General features: G+C 37.0%; 1 protein-coding gene across 1 annotated transcript; it reads left to right on the top strand.

The window, feature by feature from the left end:
- Positions 1-10,932: 10,932 nt before the first annotated feature.
- On the top strand, positions 10,933-25,045 carry LOC141436116 (uncharacterized). The gene is made up of 16 exons (XM_074098974.1): positions 10,933-11,040; positions 12,614-12,661; positions 13,047-13,079; positions 15,059-15,085; positions 15,309-15,335; positions 16,749-16,775; positions 17,551-17,577; positions 18,132-18,158; positions 19,198-19,224; positions 19,422-19,448; positions 20,433-20,459; positions 21,355-21,381; positions 21,466-21,492; positions 23,138-23,164; positions 24,039-24,065; positions 24,628-25,045. Exons 1-16 carry the CDS (start codon positions 10,942-10,944, stop codon positions 24,784-24,786), a joined length of 663 nt encoding a protein of 220 aa, XP_073955075.1. The 5' UTR covers positions 10,933-10,941; the 3' UTR covers positions 24,787-25,045.
- The last annotated feature ends 261 nt before the right edge of the window (positions 25,046-25,306 follow it).

Below are 25,306 nucleotides of genomic sequence, written 5' to 3'. Positions count from 1 at the left end.
CACCTCTCACGGTGGCTACCGTCGACTTGTTCGACTGTAAGTTGTCAAATACTTCTCTACTGCTGTAGCCTTCGGTATTGCAATGTGATTGTCATCAGATATCTAACCCATTTGTTCGTTTTTCTCTCCGTGTCAAACAGTGTTGTCGCAGGTAGGACCTTGTGCAAGGTCCGCCCGGATTGCTACCACCATCTTGCTCGCTAATCCTGCCGTGAAGAAGCAGTTGCACTTTTGTGTTTCGGCGTGGAGAGTAAGACAGCTGGTGAAATTACTGGCACATGAGGTAACCCATCTTAGGCCTCTAGGTTGGCAACGCGTCTGCAATACCCCTGGTGTTGCAGATGTTTATTCAAATAAAAAATAAAAACTTATAAATATCGCAATCGGAGAGTAAGGTCGTCGGTTGCAGTTCACAAATTACGTAGATGACTTCATACCTCGTCCAATCTTTCTTCTAAACGATTCTTACTTAAAGACAAACTTGTGACACAAACGTATCCCACCGTAATTTCCATTAGTTCTGTTAACATTTCGAAAGCCTTTTAACCGAAGTGCTTAACTTGCCGTTACCCGCGACTCCGTCCGCACAGAATTCGTTTATCGCTATCCCGCGGGAACTATGCAATGTTCCGGGATAAGAACTATCTCCTTCTCCGGGACTCAAACTATCTGTACACTGAGTTTCATCTAAAACGGTTCCGTGGCTAGACGTGATGAAATAACAATCAAATAAACAAACAGACTTACAAACTTGTGATAGCATTCCCATCTTTGGGCAACCGTCTGTTAGAGGGAGCCTCGTTGCACAATGGAGGAGAGATTAAAGCAAATACTGCTCACGGTCAGCTTACTCCATTATGGCCAGTGTCTTACGACCAGTATTTAAAGATCTCCAGTTTTTATGACACTGTAGACACTTGTGGTCATTGTTACATTGGTTTGTGCCGATTGTTTTAAACGTTGCGTGCACAGAGCATTGTGTTTAGAAAGAACTTTGAGAATTTATTATTGCAGTGGATTGTGAAAGCTACGGAACCCTGTAAACATTAGCTGTATTAACATTGGACCCATTCCCATCTATTGCGTAACTATTTATTACAACTACAGGAAAAAGAGCATATTTTGGCGGCAAAATATGTACATCAATGCAACTTGGTTTATAACTTTATCTTGGCACTAGAAATGAGGATATGCCGAGTCCTACCAAAATTCAGGGGACCTACTCCCTCCTATATTAAAAAAATGCAAATTTTACGAACTAGGCAACTGAGCTGTCATTTTCTATGTATTTTTGCGGTGCATCGAATGAGACTATACCTAGTTCCATCCACGAATACGCGTGATTTTGACAAAATTAGCCATTATAGATAGAGCTGTTTTTCCAAAAAAATAATTGAAATAATATGATAATATGGCATCCTACGGACATTAAAGATACTCAAAAAACATAAACCATAAACATATGGTATGTGCTAGTGTTGCACTATGACGGGATAAAATTGCAGCAATATTCCCTATTAATTAAATAAAATTTTATTAGTTCGAAGGAGCTCGTCTTGTTCACGGCGAGCAGTAAAACAAAAGATAGTCGCATTTTTTCTCTTAAACAAAAGCCTTGGCAGCATCTTTTGGCGGCCAGTATCAATATGTGAAAATAGGTCAGTGTGTTAGGTGTTTTTGCAGAATATCACAGCCAGTGATTGGCTAAATTCAGTTAGACACTTGCAAAAATTTATCTTTTTTTAATTGTGGTTGAAAAATATTTCAGCAGATGGTTAAGTGTGGTTAGTCAGAGATGTTCAAACTTCTAATAGTCTTATGCAATTATTAACGTAACTGGTAATACATTTCATAGAAAATTATAAAGATCTGACTGCCGACATCTCGAATAAATCATTTAAACTCACAAACTCACATATTAAATAATAATAATAATAATAATAATCTTTATTGCACACACTTAGTAATTAAGACAATAAAATTACAATACAGAAATCGTGCACACCGTGATGTTACAAGAATCAACAGAGACCCCCAAACTAGGCAGAGCCTGTCTCTTGGGCGGTCGAGCTTAATTTAAAAGAAAAGATTTAACCAACTAATCCCAAATTTAGTTACATTATACAACACAACGTAAGACAACAAGAGGCCGAAAATCACAAGCTACTGATTGAGTATTCTGACAAATGAATTAATTTAAGTTACAATTATGCCCTCAACAGCATCGTAGTCCAGAGTAGTAACCACTGTGTAACAAGTTGTTTGGCAATAGTCACCGAACAGTCTTTTAATATTACAGAAGGCCAGAACAGAATTGTAAACCGATGCTCTCACAAAGCGCCCGAATCTTTTTGCAAAGTGGGATTTTACAGAAGGTAAAGGCAGCCTGTATATCCTTTTATTTAGAAGAGACCTATGTAAGTCTAAGCGAAATGAGGATGTATGAGCACAGAGAGTAATTCTTAAAATAAATAACTTCCGTATGGTCAAAACCTGAGCCTCGGAGTAAAGCCTGGTAGTGGGGTATCTAAAAGGTCTTCTCAGCATCACCTTGAGTACGGATCTTTGAGCCCTTTCCACATTCATGAGATAGGATTTAGCTGCAGCTCCCCAGACTGGGATACAATAACCCGAAACCGACTGCAAATGGACAAAAAGACCATTCTTAATACGTCTTTTTCGGTCGAGTTTCTGAGTTTCTCAGAATCGCTGCCGTTCTCCTAATACGCTTCGACAAACATGCAATGTGATGCCGAAATTTAGGTTATGATCAATCATGATACCCAGGTATTTGACCACGTTTAGCGCGCTGAATTGTGGCGCAGCTACAGATGGCAGGCGTATTACATGTATGAATTTTAATGCTTTCTATCTGCGAAGGCTCTGAAGCTGCAGTCTTATGGAAACAGAGAAAATTTGTTTTTTTATAATTTAAAGTTAGTAAATTATTCCTTAACCATTTACCGATAGATCTCATCCCCATTTCAGCGCCGCGGACGCACTCAGCCCAGGAAAGTCCATTATACAGAACCACCGTATCATCGGCGTAACATATAACTTCTGCATTATTTAACTTAAGGTCATGTATATCATTCATGTAAATGATGAACAGCGTTGGACCGAGAATGCATATTAGATGAAATATTTTAAATTCGTTTTGTGATACCATGTAAAGCATGTTGACCTTAGCCTAAAGCTATTGGAATAAGTCAGCCCTAACTTTTAATCTCCTATCGAGTAACAATCTTACCTTGTCCAGCCTAGCCAACATTACGCAAGAAATTGCACCAATTTTAAACATCGCTTATCTATCAGCGTGGTGATTGTGGCGATGGTTAGCGCTGATTACCGATTGACATTATGTCTCACTGGTTGGTTGCTATCTGTTGACGTTATATTTAGTCGCGCTGGGATTTGTATCGTATATGACAGCTGTCCGCAACGGATATCAAACTGACTGACAAAGATGGCGATAAATGAATTTACACGTTGTAACGAAGTCATTATTAGAAAAAAAATTAGCAAAGTGACACGAAGATAAGTGCGAAATCTTTTAACTTCAAAAGCTAGCAAAAATGATTGTTGTGCCTATTAACATAAAATTATATTTCAAACACACATGCCGTCCTGTATTTTTTTTATTTGATGCCCTTTTGCATTGTAGGCTAACGTACGCTTTTAGCACGCCGTCCCTCTTCAAAGTATCGCTCGGCACGTTAAAACCGCGCGATTAGAGCCACATAGTGCGTACGTAGCCTTAAAAGCATCGTCAATGCATTTTACTCAATCTTTAGGAAAGGTGGCATGTGACCTAAAGGACACTTTGATTTACACTTTTCAAACCGCGAATTCTTCCGCTGTCGGGTTTTAGTCCACAGCTTTTTTTTATTTCACCTGAATGGTACTTTAGAATTACTGGTCAATAAATCAATAATATTCAAACTTTGATCCATCACATCAATCCATATTTGATTTCCCTTTCATCCGCCGATCCACTTAATTCAACAAAAGGCACAATTAGATAGAATCACAGTGACGAAAGAAGACGAAGATTCCATTGTTCTGATTGGTCAATCCGATCCTGACAGCGCCGTAGTTCATACACCCACTGAGCCTCAGTGGTCCAGTTTCGCAACATTAGTGATTGTATGGAATACTAAGAACACGCAATGTACTTTGTTAATGATACAATTAAGATGCTTTATGATACTATTCATCTCATAGCTGGATAAAATAAAGAGTTACTTAGGTAGAGGAAAAATAATCCCATCAAAACATTACATGTAAAAAGATGTGAGTCTCGCAACGCAGTTTTTATGTACATTGCAAAATAGTTTTAACATGCAATGTTATACCAAGTCGGTTATTTTAGTTAGTACCAGGTGGGGATCTATGGAACTCTATTTCCACCAACTTACTTATGCCATTTTTTAATACACATAATTGACCTGGCATTATCGGCAATTGAAAATTCAGTGCTCTAGCTTTAGCTAGCACAAAATTACAGCAGGCTGAAAATAGCCTGAATGGCTTCGAGAAAAGTATGGTAAGGCCGTGCCTTTGCTTTGCTCTACTTGGCGTGGGCACTGCCATACCTCCAGATAAGAGAAAAAAAAACCAGTTTTGTTCTAAAACCAGTGTCTCCGGAAATAATCTCACGCGCATTATTAAAACACTTGGAAATAGCGTCGATTATTGGTCGGAATTTCTATTCAAAAAGTAGTTAACAGTAATAACTTTTAATCAGTAACATACTCGAAATGTTAAACTTAAAATCCCTGAATTTTAATTTAGCCGCCAATAATGGTTCCCGCAAGCCGTGGGTAAAAGCTGGTGTCCAAATTGTATTTAGGTTTGAAGTAATTTAGTTTTTTATGTCTCGGTAGATGGTGCTGTACTTGTTTAAAACATGCTAACGTTAGGTCGCTTTAGAATTTATTTACTTGATGTTAATTTTTGTATGCATGAGAAAGAAAGATAGAGAGAAGATTTGTAGTAGGAGCAAAATAGTTCAATTATAAAAAGTCCAAACACAGTACCGACTTTCATTGGCCTGTAGGAGTTTGTCCAGCTGGTATGTTATTCTGATACAAATTCAAATACGTTTATTTGTCAAACATAGGTGAAAACAGGTGGATATAAATGACAGGAAATTTTCAGTAACACTACGTTGCGCCATAAGGCATACAAGTAGCCACAGTTTCACATGCAGCGTGCTTCTTACGAACAATTAACAATTCATAAATTTCAAAATACATATCTACTTATATACATAATACTAATATTCTAATTGAAATTATGTCACAAACCAAAAGTAACAAACTAGATTACCGCATCCCAACATACTCATTGACATTATAATAAGCCTTCGCAACTAAAAAAGAAAATAAGAGAGTTATGAGTTATCTGATCCGCTATCTCGTGCAATATCATATGTCCCGGGGCTTGACTGGGTGTTTCAGAATCCATCAAACATTACCCCACATCGCTCCGAGCGTCGGTAATCATCGGTTATGGTAGAGCTGGTCCAGAATTGGAGCAATCTTTATAAAATTGAGGTCGCTCAATACGGTATTTGACTATTTTTTAAATGTTTTATAAATGAAAACTACACAATGCCTGTTATCGAATAGAGAAACAATTTTTAGGCTACCTTTACAAATAACAAAGTTATAAAGTTTTGAAATTCAAGATTAGACAGACAAAGACTTTTGCATGTGGCGCACACGTCAGTAGCGCCATTTTTGCTGCATAGAGAAAAGCGTTTGAGAAAGAGACAGGTATATTTTTTCAAAAAACTTTATAAATCCAATTTTCAACCGATTTAAGTTTTCTCTTTGCTAAACACTGTCTGTATATGTCTATATTTTCATAATAATATTCATAAAATATAACACATGGTAAATTCAGTTGTCAAATACCTTTAACTGTGGGTTGAACATGAAACTACCGTGAGACTCATTCATATTAAACGAAATTTACCCGGATAACTTACGTCTTAAATCGAGTTTAGCTCGACATGTTTCGGGCTAATTCGTAGCACGAGCAGAGCTGGCGCGCAGTGCGCGTGTTGCAGCAGCCGCCGAGTCGCGATGCTCAGCCCGAAACATGTCGCGCTAAACTTAACTTAATACGTGAGTTATCCGGATAATTTAATTTAATATTTTTGACATTTGAACAAATATATCAGGATTTCCGGTGTAGGAAATCAGCGTGAGGAAACCTGCACAAATCTATGAAGAGGGAGATATATAAGCACTTAAAACTATCCAGGAGCAGGACCCAATTGCATAAGAAAATACCAGCTAAAAGTATTAGACAATTTCAGTACAAAACCGCTAATTCTATTTGTTTGTAGATTATTATGCAATTGGGTCCAGGTTGTGGCGTTACATTAATTAGGTACCTATCATAACTATTTACATAGCGTACTCGTATATAAGAGTACCTACTTAGTTAAACCATAAGAAACATACATAACATATATTGCTTATATGCTTGATTAAAAAAAATGGATTTGTCCTTATCCCTCAAATCCCACTAAGATTATAAATGCGAAAGTTTGTAAGTCTGTTTGTTACTTAACCACGTCTAAAACATTGAACCGATTGAGATTAAATTCGGTATACGGATAGTTTGAGTCCCGAAGAAGGACATAGGATAGTTTTTATCCAGGAAAATTTATATAGGATAGCGATTAACGAATTCGACGCGGCCGGAGTCGTGGGTAGCGGCTAGAAAAATGTATATTTTTTAGTTCAATACTTTATTGATTGGAAAAATTATTACATTACAATGAATATTAATAAAACATGAAAGTTAAAATTAAAGTTAGAATCAAAATAAGTTAGTACGCAGTATATTATTACCACATGATTACTAAATACTAGTTTTGTCGCACTTGAAGGCCTTACAACTGTCACAGATCCGCTCCTCTTATGTCAAAATTATTGTACGGGATATATTTCGCCTCTAAAAATAATGTTAAATTCATTTACGGTCTCACGAAACCAAACTTAAAGGTTAACCGGAAGAGATCCCTTTAAGGGATAAGTTTGCCTTTGTACATCTGTTTCTCTTGTTAATTGTAATTTTCATATGTTTCATGTACAATAAATAGTTACAATATAATACAATACAAACACCAAACTTTAAATATATGGCAATATTGCTTCCAAAACCAATGTTTGGTAAATTTTTGTGTGTGTTTTAAAATACACGTTGTAAGTATGATCTTGTTATTTATATCCCTAATTTCGCTCCTGTAGAAGAATAAAAAAATCGCACGCCCTCTATCCCGTTGGAATTTCGAAAAATTCATTCTTAGTTCTCCTCCATTATAATCAAGGCATATATCCGCCAAACAGGACGTCTGTCAATCAATCAATCACTTATTCTTTTAAAAGTATAGATGATCATGTGTCTATCCGTCAGCCACAGGGCTATATCTTTTCAACTGTAGTATTAAGTACCTTTAGTTGTTAGATTAACCGATTTGTGAGATATTTCTATTAGCAATCAAGCTAAGTAAGCAGATACATAATGCAGCTATAAGAATCTCTAATGATATTGACGCATTCTTAAATGACAGACGCACAATAAAGGTAAATTAGAGGTAAAATGACATGACGGCCAATGATGGGCGATGATGGTTGATAAGTGGCAGACAGCTGAAAAAGGCATGAGATTGTTTACAGAATACATAGTTATTAATTTACGGTGTACGTATAGTTTGATCAGAAGATTAGTGTGCTGCTTTCTTACTTAGCGTAAAAAGTTTTACTAAAAGATTTAACTCGCACTTTTTAGTTAGCACCTTGTTTTTTTTTTTTTTTTTATTCGAATGGATGGCAAACGAGCAAATGGGTCTCCTGATGGTAAGAGATCACCACCGCCCATAAACATCTGCAACACCAGGGGTATTGCAGATGCGTTGCCAACCTAGAGGCCTAAGATGGGATACCTCAAGTGCCAGTAATTACACCGGCTGTCTTACTCTCCACGCCGAAACACAACAGTGCAAGCACTGCTGCTTCATGGTAGGATTAGCGAGCTTGTGGGCTTGTGTCAAAACTTTTTTTAAACTTAATTATTAGCTACCTTTTCTTGTGAGATCTCTGCTTTGGAATGATTCACACTGGCAGCTTTACAAGCACGCAGGTGCACACGCTACAAGGGTAAAGAGATCAACACATTAACCTTTATAAGTAGGAAGCATTAGCAAAGTATTCAAATAATTAAAAGCCCTTTTAGCATTTGACGTTTCATTGGCCCACAAAGGGGTGTCCACACGTTATTTACGCACGACGCATCAATCATGTCTAGTGATAGCTTAACGTAATTGAATTAGGAAAACCAATTAAGAATTGCGCCAACTAAGAGCCAACTCTTATGTGCTTACATACATACGTCAAGTTGTCACTAAAAAGTGCAGTAGCTTTATTGTTGATTAAACAATGGCAGTTTGTGATTTATTCCCAAAACAAATGTCTTTTTTTGGAATTTTCTGGCAGATACTGCAGCGTATATTGTTAAAACCTGTAAAGGGAAAAAAAGGAAAAAATTGGTTAAGTAATTATTTATTGAAAAAAAAATACGTCTTAATTCATAGTTCTTATAATAAGATACTCTACTACATAAATAGATCAGACCTGTTCGCTAGGATAAGCAGTGCTCCCTCTCACGTCAAAGAGTCAGATGCACCTAGGAAGATACAATCACCTACATTAATATCAGTTCATGCAGTTCCTCCACCTCCACACTGTAAGAACACACAAAAATCAAAGAAATAAATGAATAGAGTCGTATCAGATATTTATACACGCTTTTTTGTGTCAGATATCGAAGTACTTAGGTAAATAAAAAAACTAAAACTAAACAATTGACCGGGATTTGAGCTGTTTTTGCCTGTTGCTAAATAGTACTTGTAAAAAAGACGCACCTTTATCTGCTGAATAATGTGTAGTGTAGAGAATTTAAAGAAAACAAGTCCAATATAGCCTATGTCGCGCCTTTACTATGCAAAGTCGGAAAGCGACGAGGGTTTCTTCTGATACCTATGTACTGCGTGTATTGTTAATGAACAGCTGCGTGGTACGCGTCTCCACCGTGCAATGTACGGCGAATTTAATCTTGCCTCGTTGCGCCGCATACATCCGTAGCAGGGTCTTCAGGCATTGTCGCATTTGACCGAGTGCGCCCACGCATCCCACTGGCGCTGGCGCCGTCTTCTTGGAGAATCGGCCAAGTGCGAGTCGGACTCAAGAAATAAGTTTGTATTATGTAAAAACAAAATATTTATTAACAAAAATGCCGTGATTTTTATTAAGAGTTCTATGTCAGCGAGAAGAACCCCATTGGGTTTGATTTACACTGTTTTTGAATGAAAAAACGTTTTTAAAAGCTTATGCATTTTTTATCACCCAGAAACTCAATTTTTTTTATCAAATCTAATGGATTGCAGCTCTCAGTATTTGATATTAATTTTAACTTGAAATTTTCACGTGCTCCTGAGAAAGAAGATTCCGAGAAACTGAGAACAAATAATTAAATTGATTATTAAATTTTATGCAAACATAGATGGCGTTAAAAAATCCTTTCTGATAATTTAAGCCATATATTAAGACTAAAATTATACAGCAACATCTAGTAGTCTGAAAAGTCATCCCAGCCTATATACGTCCCACTGCTGGGCACAGGCCTCCTCTCCGAACAAGAGGGCTTGGGCCATAGTTCCCACGCGGGCCCAGTGCGGATTGGGAACTTCACACACACCATTGAATTGCTTCGCAGATTTGTGCAGGTTTCCTCAAGATGTTTTCCTTCACCGCAAAGCTCGTGGTAAATTTCAAATGTAATTCCGCACATGAATTTCGAAAAACTCAGAGGTGCAATGCGAGCCGGGGTTTGAAAAGTAGTCAAAAGTCTAAAAGTAGTCCCCTGTACCTAAGTGTAAGTACCCTGCATCTAAGTGTTTGTTTATATTATATATTTTTTGTATTGATTTATGGTGTGCAATAAAGAATATTTGTATCGTATTGTATTGTAGTCAAAAACATCTACTGTGGCAGCCCACCGGATACTGTTTCGTGTGAACTCTTACGTCGTGTAGTAAATATTCTTCTCTCTTTTTTTCTTTGTAGTAGGTATAGTAGACACTGACAGCTTACGTAGTAAAGAAATCCACGTTCCTAAAGCTATTGCGATCAATCGCGACAAAATCGATTAAAAGCAAGTAATAAAAACCTTATCATAATTGTCTTAAAGAAGAGTGACCACATTAAAGTGAATTACAGATCTTATGTCTTTAAACGAGCAATTCTTGTATTTTATTCGTGTCTTGTTTTTATCTAGTTTCATTATTTAACTTATGTTTTTAATATGAAATAAGAAATGGTATGTTACAGCAGTACGCCTTGCGTTCAAATTAGCGGAGGCTATGCCATGCCCCACTGGATACCAATATATGGAAAAAATTGTTGACTGCAATAAAAAAATCTTGTGACTTTCTTACCTGGTCGTTCAGTAAGGCTGTCCCAACCATTCGCAGAAGTATTCTGTATTTTTTGTTGTACGTTTATGTTCGAACCGAACATTCAGTTCATTCCATCTGAACCATTCATTCAGGCTCAAGCAGCCATCTTTTTCCTCTTATACATTTTAGCTATACAGCTCTGTAATAAAAAAATATATTAAACCCTTAATTTGGCAGTGTACAGTATATTTGACAAAATTTAAGGCTTGCTTTTTGTTTTTTTTTATGCATAGAATTTTTAGGACTCCAAAATTACGCCGACGTCGATTTTATTTTTGTCAAAGTAAGAGTTAAAAGTATAAACCATGAAATCTCGTAAAAAATGTGTTTATATTTCATATAACGAACGGTTTAAGCCATTTCTGTATTTATACGAACACAATTTCGGATCACTCAATAAGAGAAAAATGGTCACCCTAAACAGAACAGCAAGAGAAAATTTTCTTTTCAAAGTTCACTACTGTGGCATGATGATGTATATTGCGCTGTCATTATTGTTATTATTCGTGAGTTTTACATTTGTTTTGACGATACAATAATATTTTTACTACGAGTATACCTAGCAAAACCATACGGAGCAACTTAAGGCATCGACCTTATTGGCCATCGCTCGCAAGATGCAGCGATACATTTTATTTGTGTGTTGAAACTCATTTATTAGGGTCGCATCACGTAAACGCGCGATCGTCGATTAGGACACAAGGTAGATAGTAGTATGTTATATAGTTAGATAGTAGTATATTAGTATGTGAAGTGGCAATGGGCGGGGCACATTGCTCGCAGGACTGATGGCCGATGGGGTCAAAAGGTTCTCGAATGGCGTCCGCGGACCGGGAGACGAGCTGTCGGTAGGCCTCCAACAAGATGGAGCGACGACCTGGTTAAGATCGCGGGATCGCGGTGGATGCGGAAAGCACAAGACCGGTCTGAGTGGAGAGCCTTGGGGGAGGCCTATGTCCAGCAGTGGACGTCTTTCGGCTGACGATGATGATGATGATGATGATATTAGTATGTTGTACAATCACCTGCATTAATAACTGCCACAGCGGAGCATACAATAATATCTAATACGTCCTACTGGCCCTTGAAATAAAGTCATATCGGATATTTATACACGCTTTAGGCCCACTTGCAGTAAACACATAAATCTCGAGTCAGTGTTAAGCTCATTCTTACATGGTCGTGATGTTATAATAACTAAACCAACAAAAAGTTGGTAAAGTTGGACTTTTGTCACTTCAAAGTTCAATATATCAAAAACTGCTGAACCGCATTCAAATCGGTCCACCCGTTTAAGAGCTACGGTGCCACAGACAGACAGACAGGCACACACACACACAGACATACAGACACGCATAGCGGTCAAACTTATAACACCCCTCTTTTTGCGTCGGGGGTTAAAAATAATCAGGCCAGGGTTTTGTAGCTGCGTCCTTGTATGTCCAAGTCTTTATTTGGCGTCATTTTGCTGGTACAATTTGCAACATTGAGCTATTACGAGTACTTATGTTGGAACAATTTGACACTACCTATTACAGGAGTGCAATCCAAATTTTCTTTCTTGAAGTGTTAGAAAAAACATTATATTGGCTTATAGCAAAATATGTCCCAGTGGCAACTTTTTTTGTGTTCTGCACCTATAGTGTCTTGTTAATAAGCTGATAGTTAATTAACATGCTCAATATGTCAAAAAATTACCCTGGTTCGGAAAATCCTCTACTGAGGAGAATCCGGCAAGAAACTCAACGAGGTATGTAAGTTTTTTTAAAACAGATTACAATATTATTAAATGATATGTCATAGATCCGGCGACCGTTGGCTATAACTATACTGTCCAGTGTGTTAGTTTCAGATGCTATAAATGTAAACCTAACTCGTGTATATCTTTTCTTTCTAATACATAAAATTCTCATGTGTGACCAAACGCTTCCAAAACCACATGACCGATTTTTATGTTTTTTTTTTGTGTATATTCGGCAGGTCTGAGAATAGAAGTTAAACTATTATTCATACATCTACGCGGACGGAGTCGCGGGCAACAGCTAGTACCTTTTATAGTATAGTTCTTTATATTTTCAGGACGCTTGTAGGTGCCAAAATGCTTTTGAAGTAATCGACCGTATTTTGGTAAGTCACATTAGACTTTAATCGTCTTTGAATATTTTTTTTGTATGTTTCCAAAAACAAGCAAATTCTTCAGCCTACCCGTGATCAGGATGCACGTAACTGCGTCGATCGAAATTGGAACCTCGATAAAAATCATAGTTTTATCCCGTAACATATATATGTACTCTTAGTCTAAAACCGAGTTTAGACTTCCAAAAAAAATAGTGCAAGTTACATTACATTGCGAGGCCGTAAAGCCAACAAGCTTGTAGTGGTCAATCGAGCCCCGCAATATAATGCAACTTGCACGATTTTTCTTGCAAGTCTAAACTCGGCTTAGAGAACAACTGTGAATCATTAAAACTGTTATTATTATGTTATTTTTTATACGTTTTTTGTCGTCCAGGGCACAACTCAACTAAGGTCATGCTACAAAGAGGTAAAGGTTTCCCCCCACCCACTAAATAATATCATACTGGAACTATCACCGTGTCGATGCATACAAAATAATAGCGAAGGAAAACGCACTACTAGAAGCGGTGATGGCCTAATTAATGAGGGCTATCGTTTTTTGTCACACTAGATGGCGCACTGTTGCGTGAGGTTTTTAAGTATGGCTTTCAAAGTCTGTTTTTACGGGTGTGAAAACAAAGTTTAGATTAAAATCATATTTAATACACCTTAAAACCGTACCATAAAAATATCGAGCATGCCACGGTGTTGCATAGTCCCCGTTTTGATCGGAAAAAAGGGAGGACAAAGGTTTCCGAAAGACAAAACTGTCTCAAAACACAGACATTCATTGCCCCGGAACGCATATTTGCCATAATTAATTTCAGATATTGCAAAATATTCACAAAATTATTCTAATTTCAAATAAACCCGCGTAGCTCACCCAAAAACTATGAGATTTGACATTTCGGAGACCTCACGCTACACTAGCGCCTCTAGTGGCGAATTCATACGCGATAGCCCTCATTGGGCTATGGCCTCTCAAGCGAAGATTGTGGTCTCAAATTCAGGCTCGCAACTGAGTTTTTCGAAGTTTATGTGCAAAAATATTTGAAATTTATTACGAGCTTTAAGGTGATTTTCCACCGACGAGACGAGACGAGAATTGAAATTTGTATAGCGGCTCGGGGCTGGCGCGCGAGAATGCATACCAATTTCAATTCTCGTCTCGTCTCGCCTCGCCGGCGGAAAATCACCATAAAAGATAAAATCGTGATCCGTATATACAAACCTGCGAAGCAATTCAATATTGTGTGTGAAGTTTACAATCCATAGTCTTATTCTGAGACGTCTGTCGTCAGCAGTGAGACGAATAAATAATAAATAGATTCGCGCTGTCATCGTTCATATTATAAAATTTTTTACCGTTTTTACAAAAAAAAAACTTTAATAGACAAGGCAGTTGTCCTTCGATGGACAGAGCCATATTTTTTTAAAGAAACAACAAAATAATAAATAATTAAAGCCTTTAATTTCCTTAATACGATTCGATTCACAATAATAACTAGATTTTTGAGCATGCAATTTATAATTGACAATGTTTATAAATAAAAAACTTTCAATAAATTATCAAGGCAGTTATTATTAATTAGAGTAAAGGCCTTCTCCATTTTTCGCCACATGTAGATGTGTCATTTGCTTTATCGGACCAATTTCTTCCTGTTGGTTTAAAATTTCATCAAGCCATCTCTCCACCGATCTACCTCTGGTTCTTTAGCCTTGTATACAAGGTGTTAGTTAAATAACTGAAAATCTGAAAGTAGTTTGCTTAGAATCAAGAGTAGAAGGGCCAATCAACTATTTTACCGACACTTTGGGCATCTCCTGCGTTACCAAAATTGTCTCTGGCGTTACCAAAAAATCGTTCTTCCAACAAGATGTTTCACGGTTTAATAGGCTGAACTTACGTAGGATGGCAAGTATGTATGTACACCATCTATTAAATTACAGAAAAAAACATGTTTATTTACAAAAATCTGCAATTGTTTGAAAAATGTCGCGGACAGATTAGTGTCGGTAAAAAAGTTGATTGGCCCAGAATCGATTACGCTGTTTAAAATCAGGCTTATTTTTGTGTTTTTTAAATCCTTTTTTATTGTGCCCAAGCAAAAGTTACGAATGCAAAAAAAATTAAGTCTGAAAACGTTGAAGTGCAATTAACAAAAATACAAATTATGAGTGTAGAGTTAGAAATCGAGTAGAATAACTGACTAAGCAAAACACACACGATTTTTTTTTAATAATGAAGGTATTCAAAATTAAGCGTAATCAACTAACTGGAAATAATAATAAAATATTTTTGGGGTGTCTGGGGGTTTCACTTAATTACTTAACACCTTATAAACATAGATTGAGATGATTTATACTTGTATAATACTTACCTACTATTAATTAATTCTATTTCAGTGCTCTACAGAGCGTTGTTCAGCGATGGTATGTAATTAAATATACTTACTTCATTAAAGAGAGTCAATTTTGTTTCAGCTAGTTTATTTACTTAAGTATTTATGCTGCCGAATGAATTTTGAAACACCTTTGTATACTTCTAGGCGGTTTTTGATGTTTGTTGGAAGTTTTCATGCGTATCCTTAATACAACAAAAAGGCAACAGTTAGGAAATAAAAATGTGATTTTTATGAAATAAATATTGTTTCAGTGTTTTGGCGACCGAAGTAGAACTAAGGTAAATTTAGTTACCAGACTATTTTTATACAGAAATAAGTTTGTGTTTGACCTCAATCACGTCTGAAGGTTAGCGAAGCTGTGGACTAATATGTGGATTAATAGCGATTTTCCACCGGCGAGGCGAGACGAGACGAGGCGAGCCGAGAATTGAAATTTCGCCGCCGCGGGTCCGCCATACAAATTTCAATTCTCTTCTTGCCTCGTCTCGTCTCGCCTCGCCGGTGGAAAATCACCTTAAGAGCACACTTGCGTAATAAATGCCCAATCTCCCTAGATTTGAAAACGGTCAGATTATAGCGTTGAGGGAATACAGACGCAGGCAGGGCATAAAAAATCATACAAAAATGATGACATATGAGTACACAAATACAACAATAACCTAACTTAACCAACCCCCGACTTTGTCACTTCAAAATTCAATATCTCACAAACGGCTGAACCAATTTTGATGAAACATGTCTAAGAACCATGTTTAGAAAACTTGATTTCAAATAAAAAATTGCATTAAAATCAGTTCACCAGTTTAAGAGCTACGGTGTCACAGACAGACACACATAGCGGTCAAACTTATAACACCCCTCTTTTTGCGTCGGGGGTTAAAAATTAAATGAGGGCAACACTTCTTAACTCTTCTTACTTCAGTCACATTTTAGACGTTAAGGCCCCGTCCGCGCTGCGAATTTTCACCGCACGATATTTATCCTCGCGAATTATATTCCGTGCTCGAAATACAATTTCCTTACGATTTTTTTACCGTTAGTGCAGATACTCGTTTATGATTCAATGTGTGAAGATGGTTTTGCACCGGCGAGGCGAGACGAGACGAGAATCAAAATATGTATACATACAAATTTCAGTACTCGTCTCGCCCCGCCTCGTCTCGCCTCGCCAGTGGAAAATCACCTTTACAGAATTTTAAGAAAAAAACCGCGCGGTGGAAATTCGCAGCGCGGATGGGGCCTAAGTGTTTTTACATGTCACGTTTTGGTACGATTTTTAAAAAAAATCTCTTCCATACAAGTATATATTGTGTGAATTTATTGAATCAGGTGTTAATTTGCGGAGGTCCATATCAATGAACTAAAATAATTTCTTTACTCACCCGCGACCTTATGATAGCTAAGTTAATGCAATGTTAACATCTGGTAGTATGGTGTGCGGTTGTTTGCTCTGAAGATGAGCTCTGGTTGTGTTCGAAACGTGTCAGTGTATTGTGCTGGTGGTGATAGATGGATGTGTGTGATTTGTGTGTGTTCTTACAGTGTGGAGGTGGAGGAACTGCATGAACACGCATATCTTGCATAAACTTAGCTATCATAAGGTCGCCGGGTGAGTAAAGAAATTCTTTTAGTTAATTAAGTATTGTGATGGTTTACGAATATAGTTGAATACTTATGTTTCTATGTTTCAGTGTCTTGCTACAGAGTGCTCCTCAACGGTAAGAAAAAGTATTCTGTCTTAACTTTATTAACAGAAACTGATAGCAATGTAACACACAGACAGGTGCAGTTGAGGAACAAAATCGCGTGCCAGGGTGGAAACCTTTCCTAATCAATTTCACTATGATTTCTTTGGCAGAGGTATGGTATATCAAATACACATTAATAGTGCAAAGGTTCCATCTCGGTACACAAATCAGTTTTTTTTTAAGTTACTGGTAGGTACTATACAAATTATATAAACTACGTAACATAATCTAACCATCAAAAAGTGGGAAAACCCCGACTTTGTCACTTCAAAGTTCAATATTTCAAAAACGGCTAAACCGATTTTGATGAAACATATCTAGCACCATCGCTAGAAAACCTGATTTCAAATAAAAAAACCGCATTCAAATCGGTCAACCCGTTTAAGATCTATGGTGCCACAGACAGACACACGCAGACATAGCGGTCAAACTTATAAAACCCCTCTTTTTACGTCGGGGGTTAAAAAGTAAGGTCCATTGGAGTAAACGAGTTCTTGGGTGGCTTTTCTGTCATCCAAAATTAAATATTCATGTGTATTCGTTTTTAAACAAAAAGAGGGGTGTTATAATTTTGACCGCTATGTGTGTCTGTGTGTCTATGTGTCTGTCTGTGTGTACATATGTCTGTGGCACCGTAGCTCTTAAACGGATGGACCGATTTGAATGCGGTTTTTTTATTTGAAATCAGGTGTTCTAGCGATGGTTACTTAAATAGTTATTAATTTCCTTCTTACCTTTATTTTAGTGTCTCGGTAGTAAATGCGAGAGCGAGGTAAGTAGATAAAATAATACACTCTAAAAAATTATCTAACATTATTATGGCCAGATTCGCCCCATCGCTGCGCACGGATCATTGTAGTTTTGAATGAGACAACTTTATTCCACACAGAAACAAAACTTAAATGGGGGATCCTTTCGACTGCCATAATCTTATAAGTCATAATGTAATGTTTGTCATAATTATTGTTAGTCATAAATTTTTTTCCCGCTGAAACCGTACGTTTTTCATAATTTTTTAAATGGTCATCCTGTAGAACCGTATAGGTTAGGTTAGGTTAGGTTAGGTTTGTTTTATAACAATTCTGAAGAAAACTTAACGCATAATGTCCATAAATATTATCAAATCATTATTATGCTGAGTGGGGACCTGTTTAGCGTCATGTATGTCTTGTATTTGTTCTATGTTTGTTTTTATGGCGTTAAATAAATGTATTTTAATTCTTTTTTTTCTTTTATTATGTCATGCTAACAACTATGTTCAAACCCTTTTTAGATTAAGTTTTATGCAACACCTAGTTTTATGAACTCCTTTGTTTTTTTTTGCAGTGTGAAGCCGATGGATGTCAAGGGATCGTGAGTATTATGAAAAAATCACATTTTTTTTTATCAGACATCTTGTTATACAGCGCGTCTCTATGTACTCTCTTTGGACATGACCAAAATCCAAAGTAAAGTTCCTTTTCAGAAACGTTTTATTAAGTATTTCATTAGATGTTTATAAAGTAAAATATGGTCAAAATAAACTTAATTTACGTTAAGAAGTACCTATGAAATCGTAAAACAGTAATTTCTCCGTTAATACTGTGGCTCACAAACGTAGTTATACAGCAATAATTACAACAACATTACAGTTTAGTTACTAGTAACTTTTGCGAGGGACTGGATTCGAACTAGGTAGAGACCTGTATTACAGTCTTCAGGCCCGAGGGCCTTTTTAAAGTATTCTGCAAAAAAAACTGGCAAAAAGGCTATTTTACGTTTCTTTTTAGTATGCTTTTATTAGCTTCATATGTACCTATCTACCGCTTCGGAGCCACTTTTAGCAATTTTAGGTTTTAAGTTTGACAAAAACGGTACAATAGTGACAGGTTGCTAGCCTGTCGCCTACGCTATACCTTAACCTATATCCTCAGTCGCTTCTTACGACATCCATGGAAGAAGTGGAGAGGTGTTATTCTAACCCGATACCTCCGATGTCGCTCTCCCCTACCCTACCCTATTTAGGAATACAGGCGTGATGTTTGTGTGTGTACCTACCAGTGGCGTGGCGTCAGATATTTCCGTGGTAAAGCCGAAGCAAAGATCGCTTACATTTTTCATAAATACAGAATGTCCTGTTGTCCTATTTTGTAAATATTGGGCAAGCCGGTGGGAAGAGGGTTCTATGGACGCTTCGCCACTGGTACCTACCTACCCATTAAATTTTGCATTAAAATTTACTAATACTATTTGATTGTAATTTGTTATGCTATTGGGCCCTGCTCATAAATGTCAATTTTTGTGCCAATATCACTGGTTGTTTATTAAATCAATAAGAAATGGGTGAAAGCAAGTTCAAAGATTCCCTTTGGATACATAGATATGGATGTAAATTATTATTTTTTTATTTTAGTGCACGGGAGACGGATGTCATGCCACGGTAAGTTAAAAGATTTCATTTGAAAAGTTTTTTTTAATTTTTTACCTACTGTATATTTTATTGGCATCAACTCAGTTTTGTCAACCGTTATTTTTTTTTCTTTTCATACGGTTTAGTATATTTATGCTGAGGCCCGGATAGTAAACTGTTCAGATACAAAAACTCATTTAAAATCGATGTTTTTTATCTTTATTCAGTGTACAGGCAACGGCTGCAAGGCTCCGGTAAGCAGTGATCTAGCTTATATTTTATATTTTTCTATCATTGAATAGGATTGAAATTGAAGTTTGAGGAAATCTGCATTTTTTTTTAACTTTCTCCATTTTTCCTCAAATTTAAACCACCCCAATATCGGCACTTAATCAAGACGATATATTTATTATTATTTCGACTTGGCACCATTTCTACAGCCTTCTACTCGTGATCAAGACCGCTAATGCCTCATAAATGCCTAATAATGGCTGTGAATCATAATAATATTATCGGGGGGCATGGTAGTGTCCGTCCAAGTCTAGCGCAAAGCAGATTGCCCTAAAATCTTTATCTGGAAGCCTTTCGGCACATCTTTGAGAGAGAGAGAGAGAGAGATAGAGAGAGAGAGAGAGAGAGAGAGAGAGAGATTTATTAACACACTTTGCACCTTTGTCTAGAGAAGCACTAGGATGTAGTGGAAGGCGGAAATTCTACTCGTTTGTTAAGCTAAAGTACTGAACTTTAGCTGAAGTAAAGCTTAACTTAGTAAAATTTGGGCATATGTGTGATTATGGAATATGACCATTCACGATATGACTTGAAACTCAATAAAATACGAATAACGCAATAGCAACGATGACTGTAACAACAATACAACAACAATTACTAATTATTAATCATTTCTTGTGTGTGTTTGTGTTGTGTAATAAATACCGAACAAAACGGCTAAACTGATTGTCTTTTCCAACCTCGACATTGGCGGAATCATCGATAGTATCGATGGAGCTATACTTTCAAGAACTACCAAACTAATTTCTCAAATGGCCGGCAACGCGTTCGTAACTCAGCTTATGTTATTAATGTCCATAGGCGATGGTGATTTCTTTCCATAAGGTGATCCGCCTGCCCGTTATCCCCCTATCATACAAAAATAATATTTTTACAGTAAAGTCATTTAGACTTGGCACGACACGTTTTTTACAAAATTTGAAATATTGTTGGTATTTTTCTTTTAGTCTGCTGGCGATAAAAGCACTACTAAGGTAAGTATTCGTTTTGGGAGTTACCGTAGACTGCTTCAACTTTGCTCTCTAGCCCCAACATTGCCTGAGTTGATTTAGAGTCGATAACTTAGCACTCTTATAGGTTTTAAACTTTTATCTACACGGGAATTATTATTACGGGGGATAAAAGTTTTAAAACCTAAAGGGTGCTAAGTTATCGACTCTAAATCGAATCAGGCAATGTTGGGGCCAGAGGGCAAAGTTGAAGCAGTTTACGGTATCAGGTAAAGAGAACAGAATTTTGCCCAGCACTAGGACACAAATATAGGCAAATAACAAAAAAAATGTTCTTGTCTTGGCGTCCAGTCGCCGGCGATTAGCAGGGCTACTACGAAATTCGAAAATCGAAGTTCGTATCATACCGTCCCTCTAACTCTCGTATTATATAATATAAGAGTAGGCGGGACGGTACGATACGAATTTCGAATTTCGTAGTAGCCCGTCAGGTGGTATACTCAGAAGTTCGAGATTCGAACTTCAAATACGAATTTCGATTCGATAAGGCAGTTCCGTTCATGCTAATATATTTTTTACTTATTTTTATTAAATACAAATAATTTTATCTATCGGAGGACAATTTTGCCAGTGTCTAGTGGGTTTTGATGTTAGGCGGTAAAAAAATCTAGAAAATGAAATATAAGAGGTGGATGAACAATGACTTATGCTAATAGTATTTAATACGAGAGTGAGAGGGACGATACGATACGAACCTCGATTTTCGAATTTCGTAGTAGCTTTCCTGAATTTAGAAATTCGAACCTCGTATTGTGCCGTCCCCATATTTCAACTGGGAGTTTCTTGCTTCCAGTTATTAAGTTTTTTTTTTTAATAAGTATGTTGCTTTTACTCGTATGTCAATTTCTTCTTTTTTTAGTGTTGGGGAATACAATGTGAGGCGAAGGTAAGTGGTCATTGAAACTTAAACATAATTTTTGTTATAGATTAAATATTAAATGTACTATATTTTATTTTCATTTTCTTCTAGTGTTCAGGCAGCCATTGCTCCGCTCAAGTAAGTCAAATAATTTCTAGATTTTAAAATTTGCTTGTGTCGGGTGTTGATTATGAAAACCAATATTTTTTTGTCACCTAAAGATTGTATTTTTTAGTAAACAGGTTTAAAAGCAAGGCATTGACATCAATCCTTATCTTACTACTTCATATTATAAATACGAAAGTAACTCTGTCTGTATTAAATATATTGACCCGGATAGCTCACGTCTTAACTCGAGTTTAGCTCGACATGTTTTGGGCTAATCCGTCGCACTTCCTCTTAGAAGCTAAACTCGATTTAAGACGTGAGTTATCCGGGTTAATATAAGTGAGTCTCAAAACTCTGTCTGTCTATCTGTCTGTGGCTGTCTGAAAGATACCTCTTCACGTTTAAACCGCTGAACTGATTTAGGTAAAATTTGATGTGGAGTTTCAGACCCTTGAAAAACTACATAGTTCCGGTAAAATTACTGTCATTTGGTGTAAATGGACAATAGGTTCGTACTCAAAATTATATCGAAAATACAAACTGAGACATGGATGCACAGAAAAACCAGAAAAAGAGACCAGCGCTGGGAATCGAACCCAGGTCGAAATTATATGTCATAGCAGAAAAATGACAATTTAATAACCACCTTGTATACGTACACTCAGAAATATGAAGAATTGTAAATATGTTCCACCCAAAATCATTTGTTTTGGGCCTACATATTGGGTTAATTCTTGTCTTAGACAACATTCACTAATTGCTTATTTTAATTTTGCTCCTAATTTATAATGGACAATATTCTATTTTTGGGTTAATTAATTTTCAACAAAAGTAAATTTGGCTGTATCTAAGTATTTTTAGCACAATTACGTTTTGACCGAATTGACTTCGGATGATATTCATTTTGATCCAAATTCAAAATGCACTTATTTTCTATTTGCACCGAATGACATTAAATCTTCCGGCAGAATAGTGATTAAAGACATTGTCACTGACAGAATTGTTAACAATCAACTAATTCAATATTCTTTATTTAAGAGCGGCAGGAAAAAAAAAATTATGGTCTTTATCTAGTATCATCTCAAGCCACAAATTAGATACTTAATTCTATTCTGAGGTAAAAAGGTATCCTTCTTTGGTATTAATATAGTTTATGTTTTATTTAAACCTCCAGTGGATGTTAGGGCTAGTCCAGACAGACTGCATTCCAACTACAACGTAACTGACAACTGCCGACTGCCCATACATTTGTCTTTACAGTTCTTTTTTTTTTTATTCGACTGGATGGCAAACGAGCAAGTGGGTCTCCTGATGGTAAGAGATCACCACCGCCCATAGACAACTGCAACACCAGGGTATTGCAGATGCGTTGCCAACCTAGAGGCCTAAAATGTAATACCTCAAGTGCCAGTTATTTCACCGGCTGTCTTACTCTCCACGCCGAAACACAACAGTGCAAGCACTGCTGCTTCACGGCAGGATTAGCGAGCAAGATGGTGGTAGCAATCCGGGCGGACCTTGCACAAGGTCCTACCACCTGCAAAAGCAAAGTTCCGTTGCAGTCGGCACAAATGCACGCTGACTGCAATAAAAATGTATGAGCAGTCGGCAGTTGCAAGTACGTTGCAGTTGGCGTGCAGTCCGTCTGTACTGGCCCTTAAACCTTTTTTTTCAGTGCCAGGGGGATAGTTGCAAGGCAGAGGTAAAAGAGCTTTAATTTTTTCATGGATTTCATTGCACTTAGTTGACTAATAGGTTTTTAAGGCTTAGTACCCGAAGGGTCCAAGCGAAACTTTACTGCTGTCACCTAAGATGTCCGTAGGTACTGTCCAACACACAGAGATGATGTAATTACACTTTTTACTTGAACTGTATTTTATGACCAGGAATAAACGTCATTTGACATTATATTGTTTTAAAATTGCCAGCCATATACTTTGCTATTAAAACTGCACGCTGAACGATCATTATAAATAACTAAATGAGCCAATCGCATGCATCGCCACAACGTCAAACGTACTTCAAAATACTAACGCCATCTAGCGGTATTTTTCCCATAAAGAAACCCTCATGTTTCGTACGACGATTATTTTACACACACACAACACACAAACATCACGCCTGTAGGTATGCTCAAATGGGGTAGGCAGAGCACACGAAACGTTACTGCAGGGCTACTACAAAACTCGAAACTCGAAGTTCGTGTCGTGGGGTCCCTCTGACACTTATACTATTTAATACGAGAGCGAGAGGGACCGCATGACACGAACTTCGAGTTTCGTAGTAACCCTGCTGCTTCGGAGCCACTTTTAGGTTTTTATTTTAGGTTTAAAAAAAAAGTTGCTAGCCTGTCGCCTACGGTATACCTTAACCTATATCCTCAGTTGCCTCTTACGACATCCACGGAAGAAATGGAGAGGTGTAATTCTAACCCGACACCACACGATTATTTTACTGGCCGACATTTGTAACTAATAAACTGTTGAAAATTCTTAATAAATGTACCTACCTGCATACTCTGAGAGGCACGATTATCACAGCGTTTGATGTAAACCTTATTCATTTGTTTATTTCAGTGTCATGGTCAAAGTTGTAAAGTAAACGTAAGTTTGCATCTCTAGTGTGTATTTGTGATGTTACCATAAGCTTTAAGGGTCCCTACCCTAAAGATACTTTCACATGGTTTACAAAAAAATAAAACTTATTACCAAAAATACAAAGATGCATAGAAAAACCAGAAAAATAAGACTAGCACTGGGAATCGAACGCAGGTCCTCGGCATTCCGTGCCACGTGCTGTACCACTACACCACCACTGGACCAGTATTAGGTATAGCAGTGGCACGGAATGCTGAGGACCTGGGTTCGATTCCCAGCGCTGGTATTATTTGTCTGGTTTTTCTATGCATCTCTATTTCAGTTTGTATTTTCAATATGGGTTTTACGGGATGACCGTATAAGTAACAAAAAATTTGGAATTGAAATAAAAAATACAAATTTTCTTAACTAAATACTAGCCCTCTCATTCTGAGAGGAGGCCTGTTCCCAGCAGTGGGACGTATATAGGCTGGGATGATGATGATTATTTCCTTATAAAATAAATTAGCACGCAATGCATAACTGTTATAATTATTATAACTGAATACGTTAGACATCTTTTTTTCAGTGCTTAGGCGAGAAATGCCAGAAGATAACCAAAGAGAGCTTCAGAGGCAATCAGAAAACAGAAGAACCTGGATATTTTTCGAAAATCTTCGGTAAATTGAAATCCATGTCGCTCGGCCATTTGTTGAGGGAAGGGCCAGTCTATGTGGCTGTCATTTAAAAACAAAGTTGTCGAAGTTGCCATATCTTCATTCAATTTTGGCTAAATACACACACTGACACTTACACTTTACGAACGTTGAATTTTTTACTTGGAAATCACATAAATACGTCAATAATTCAAGTGATTATTATTTTATTTTATAAGCATTACATTTTTGTCTATATATTTTTCATGTTACTGTGATTGTAAATAAAAAAAACAGGCTTGTATAATTTATTTGTTCCTATGAATAATAAATTGTTAAATTACCCCTAAAGTGAAATCGTTGAATCATTTATAATGAAATGTTTACGTGTCAACAATACCGGTAAAAGGAGTCCTCTACTGTGTTGAGTGACAGAACACTGGCTGGCTTAGTTATAAACAATAGACAAAATAAACCTTAGTTCTAAGATAACGCGTGTCGCCTCAGTTTGTCGTCTATACCCCTAAAATAATTACCTTTATTCTGTGAGTTGACTGAACCTTGATTCAAGCCTTGTAGTCGTTTCTTTAAATAAAACTCGTCCTCGGATCC

Source organism: Choristoneura fumiferana, chromosome 16 (assembly GCF_025370935.1).
Source record: "Choristoneura fumiferana chromosome 16, NRCan_CFum_1, whole genome shotgun sequence".
NCBI classification, from domain to species: Eukaryota; Metazoa; Arthropoda; class Insecta; order Lepidoptera; family Tortricidae; genus Choristoneura; species Choristoneura fumiferana.
Note: the sequence above shows the minus strand (reverse complement) of the source record. Positions and strands in the feature narration are given on the sequence as shown.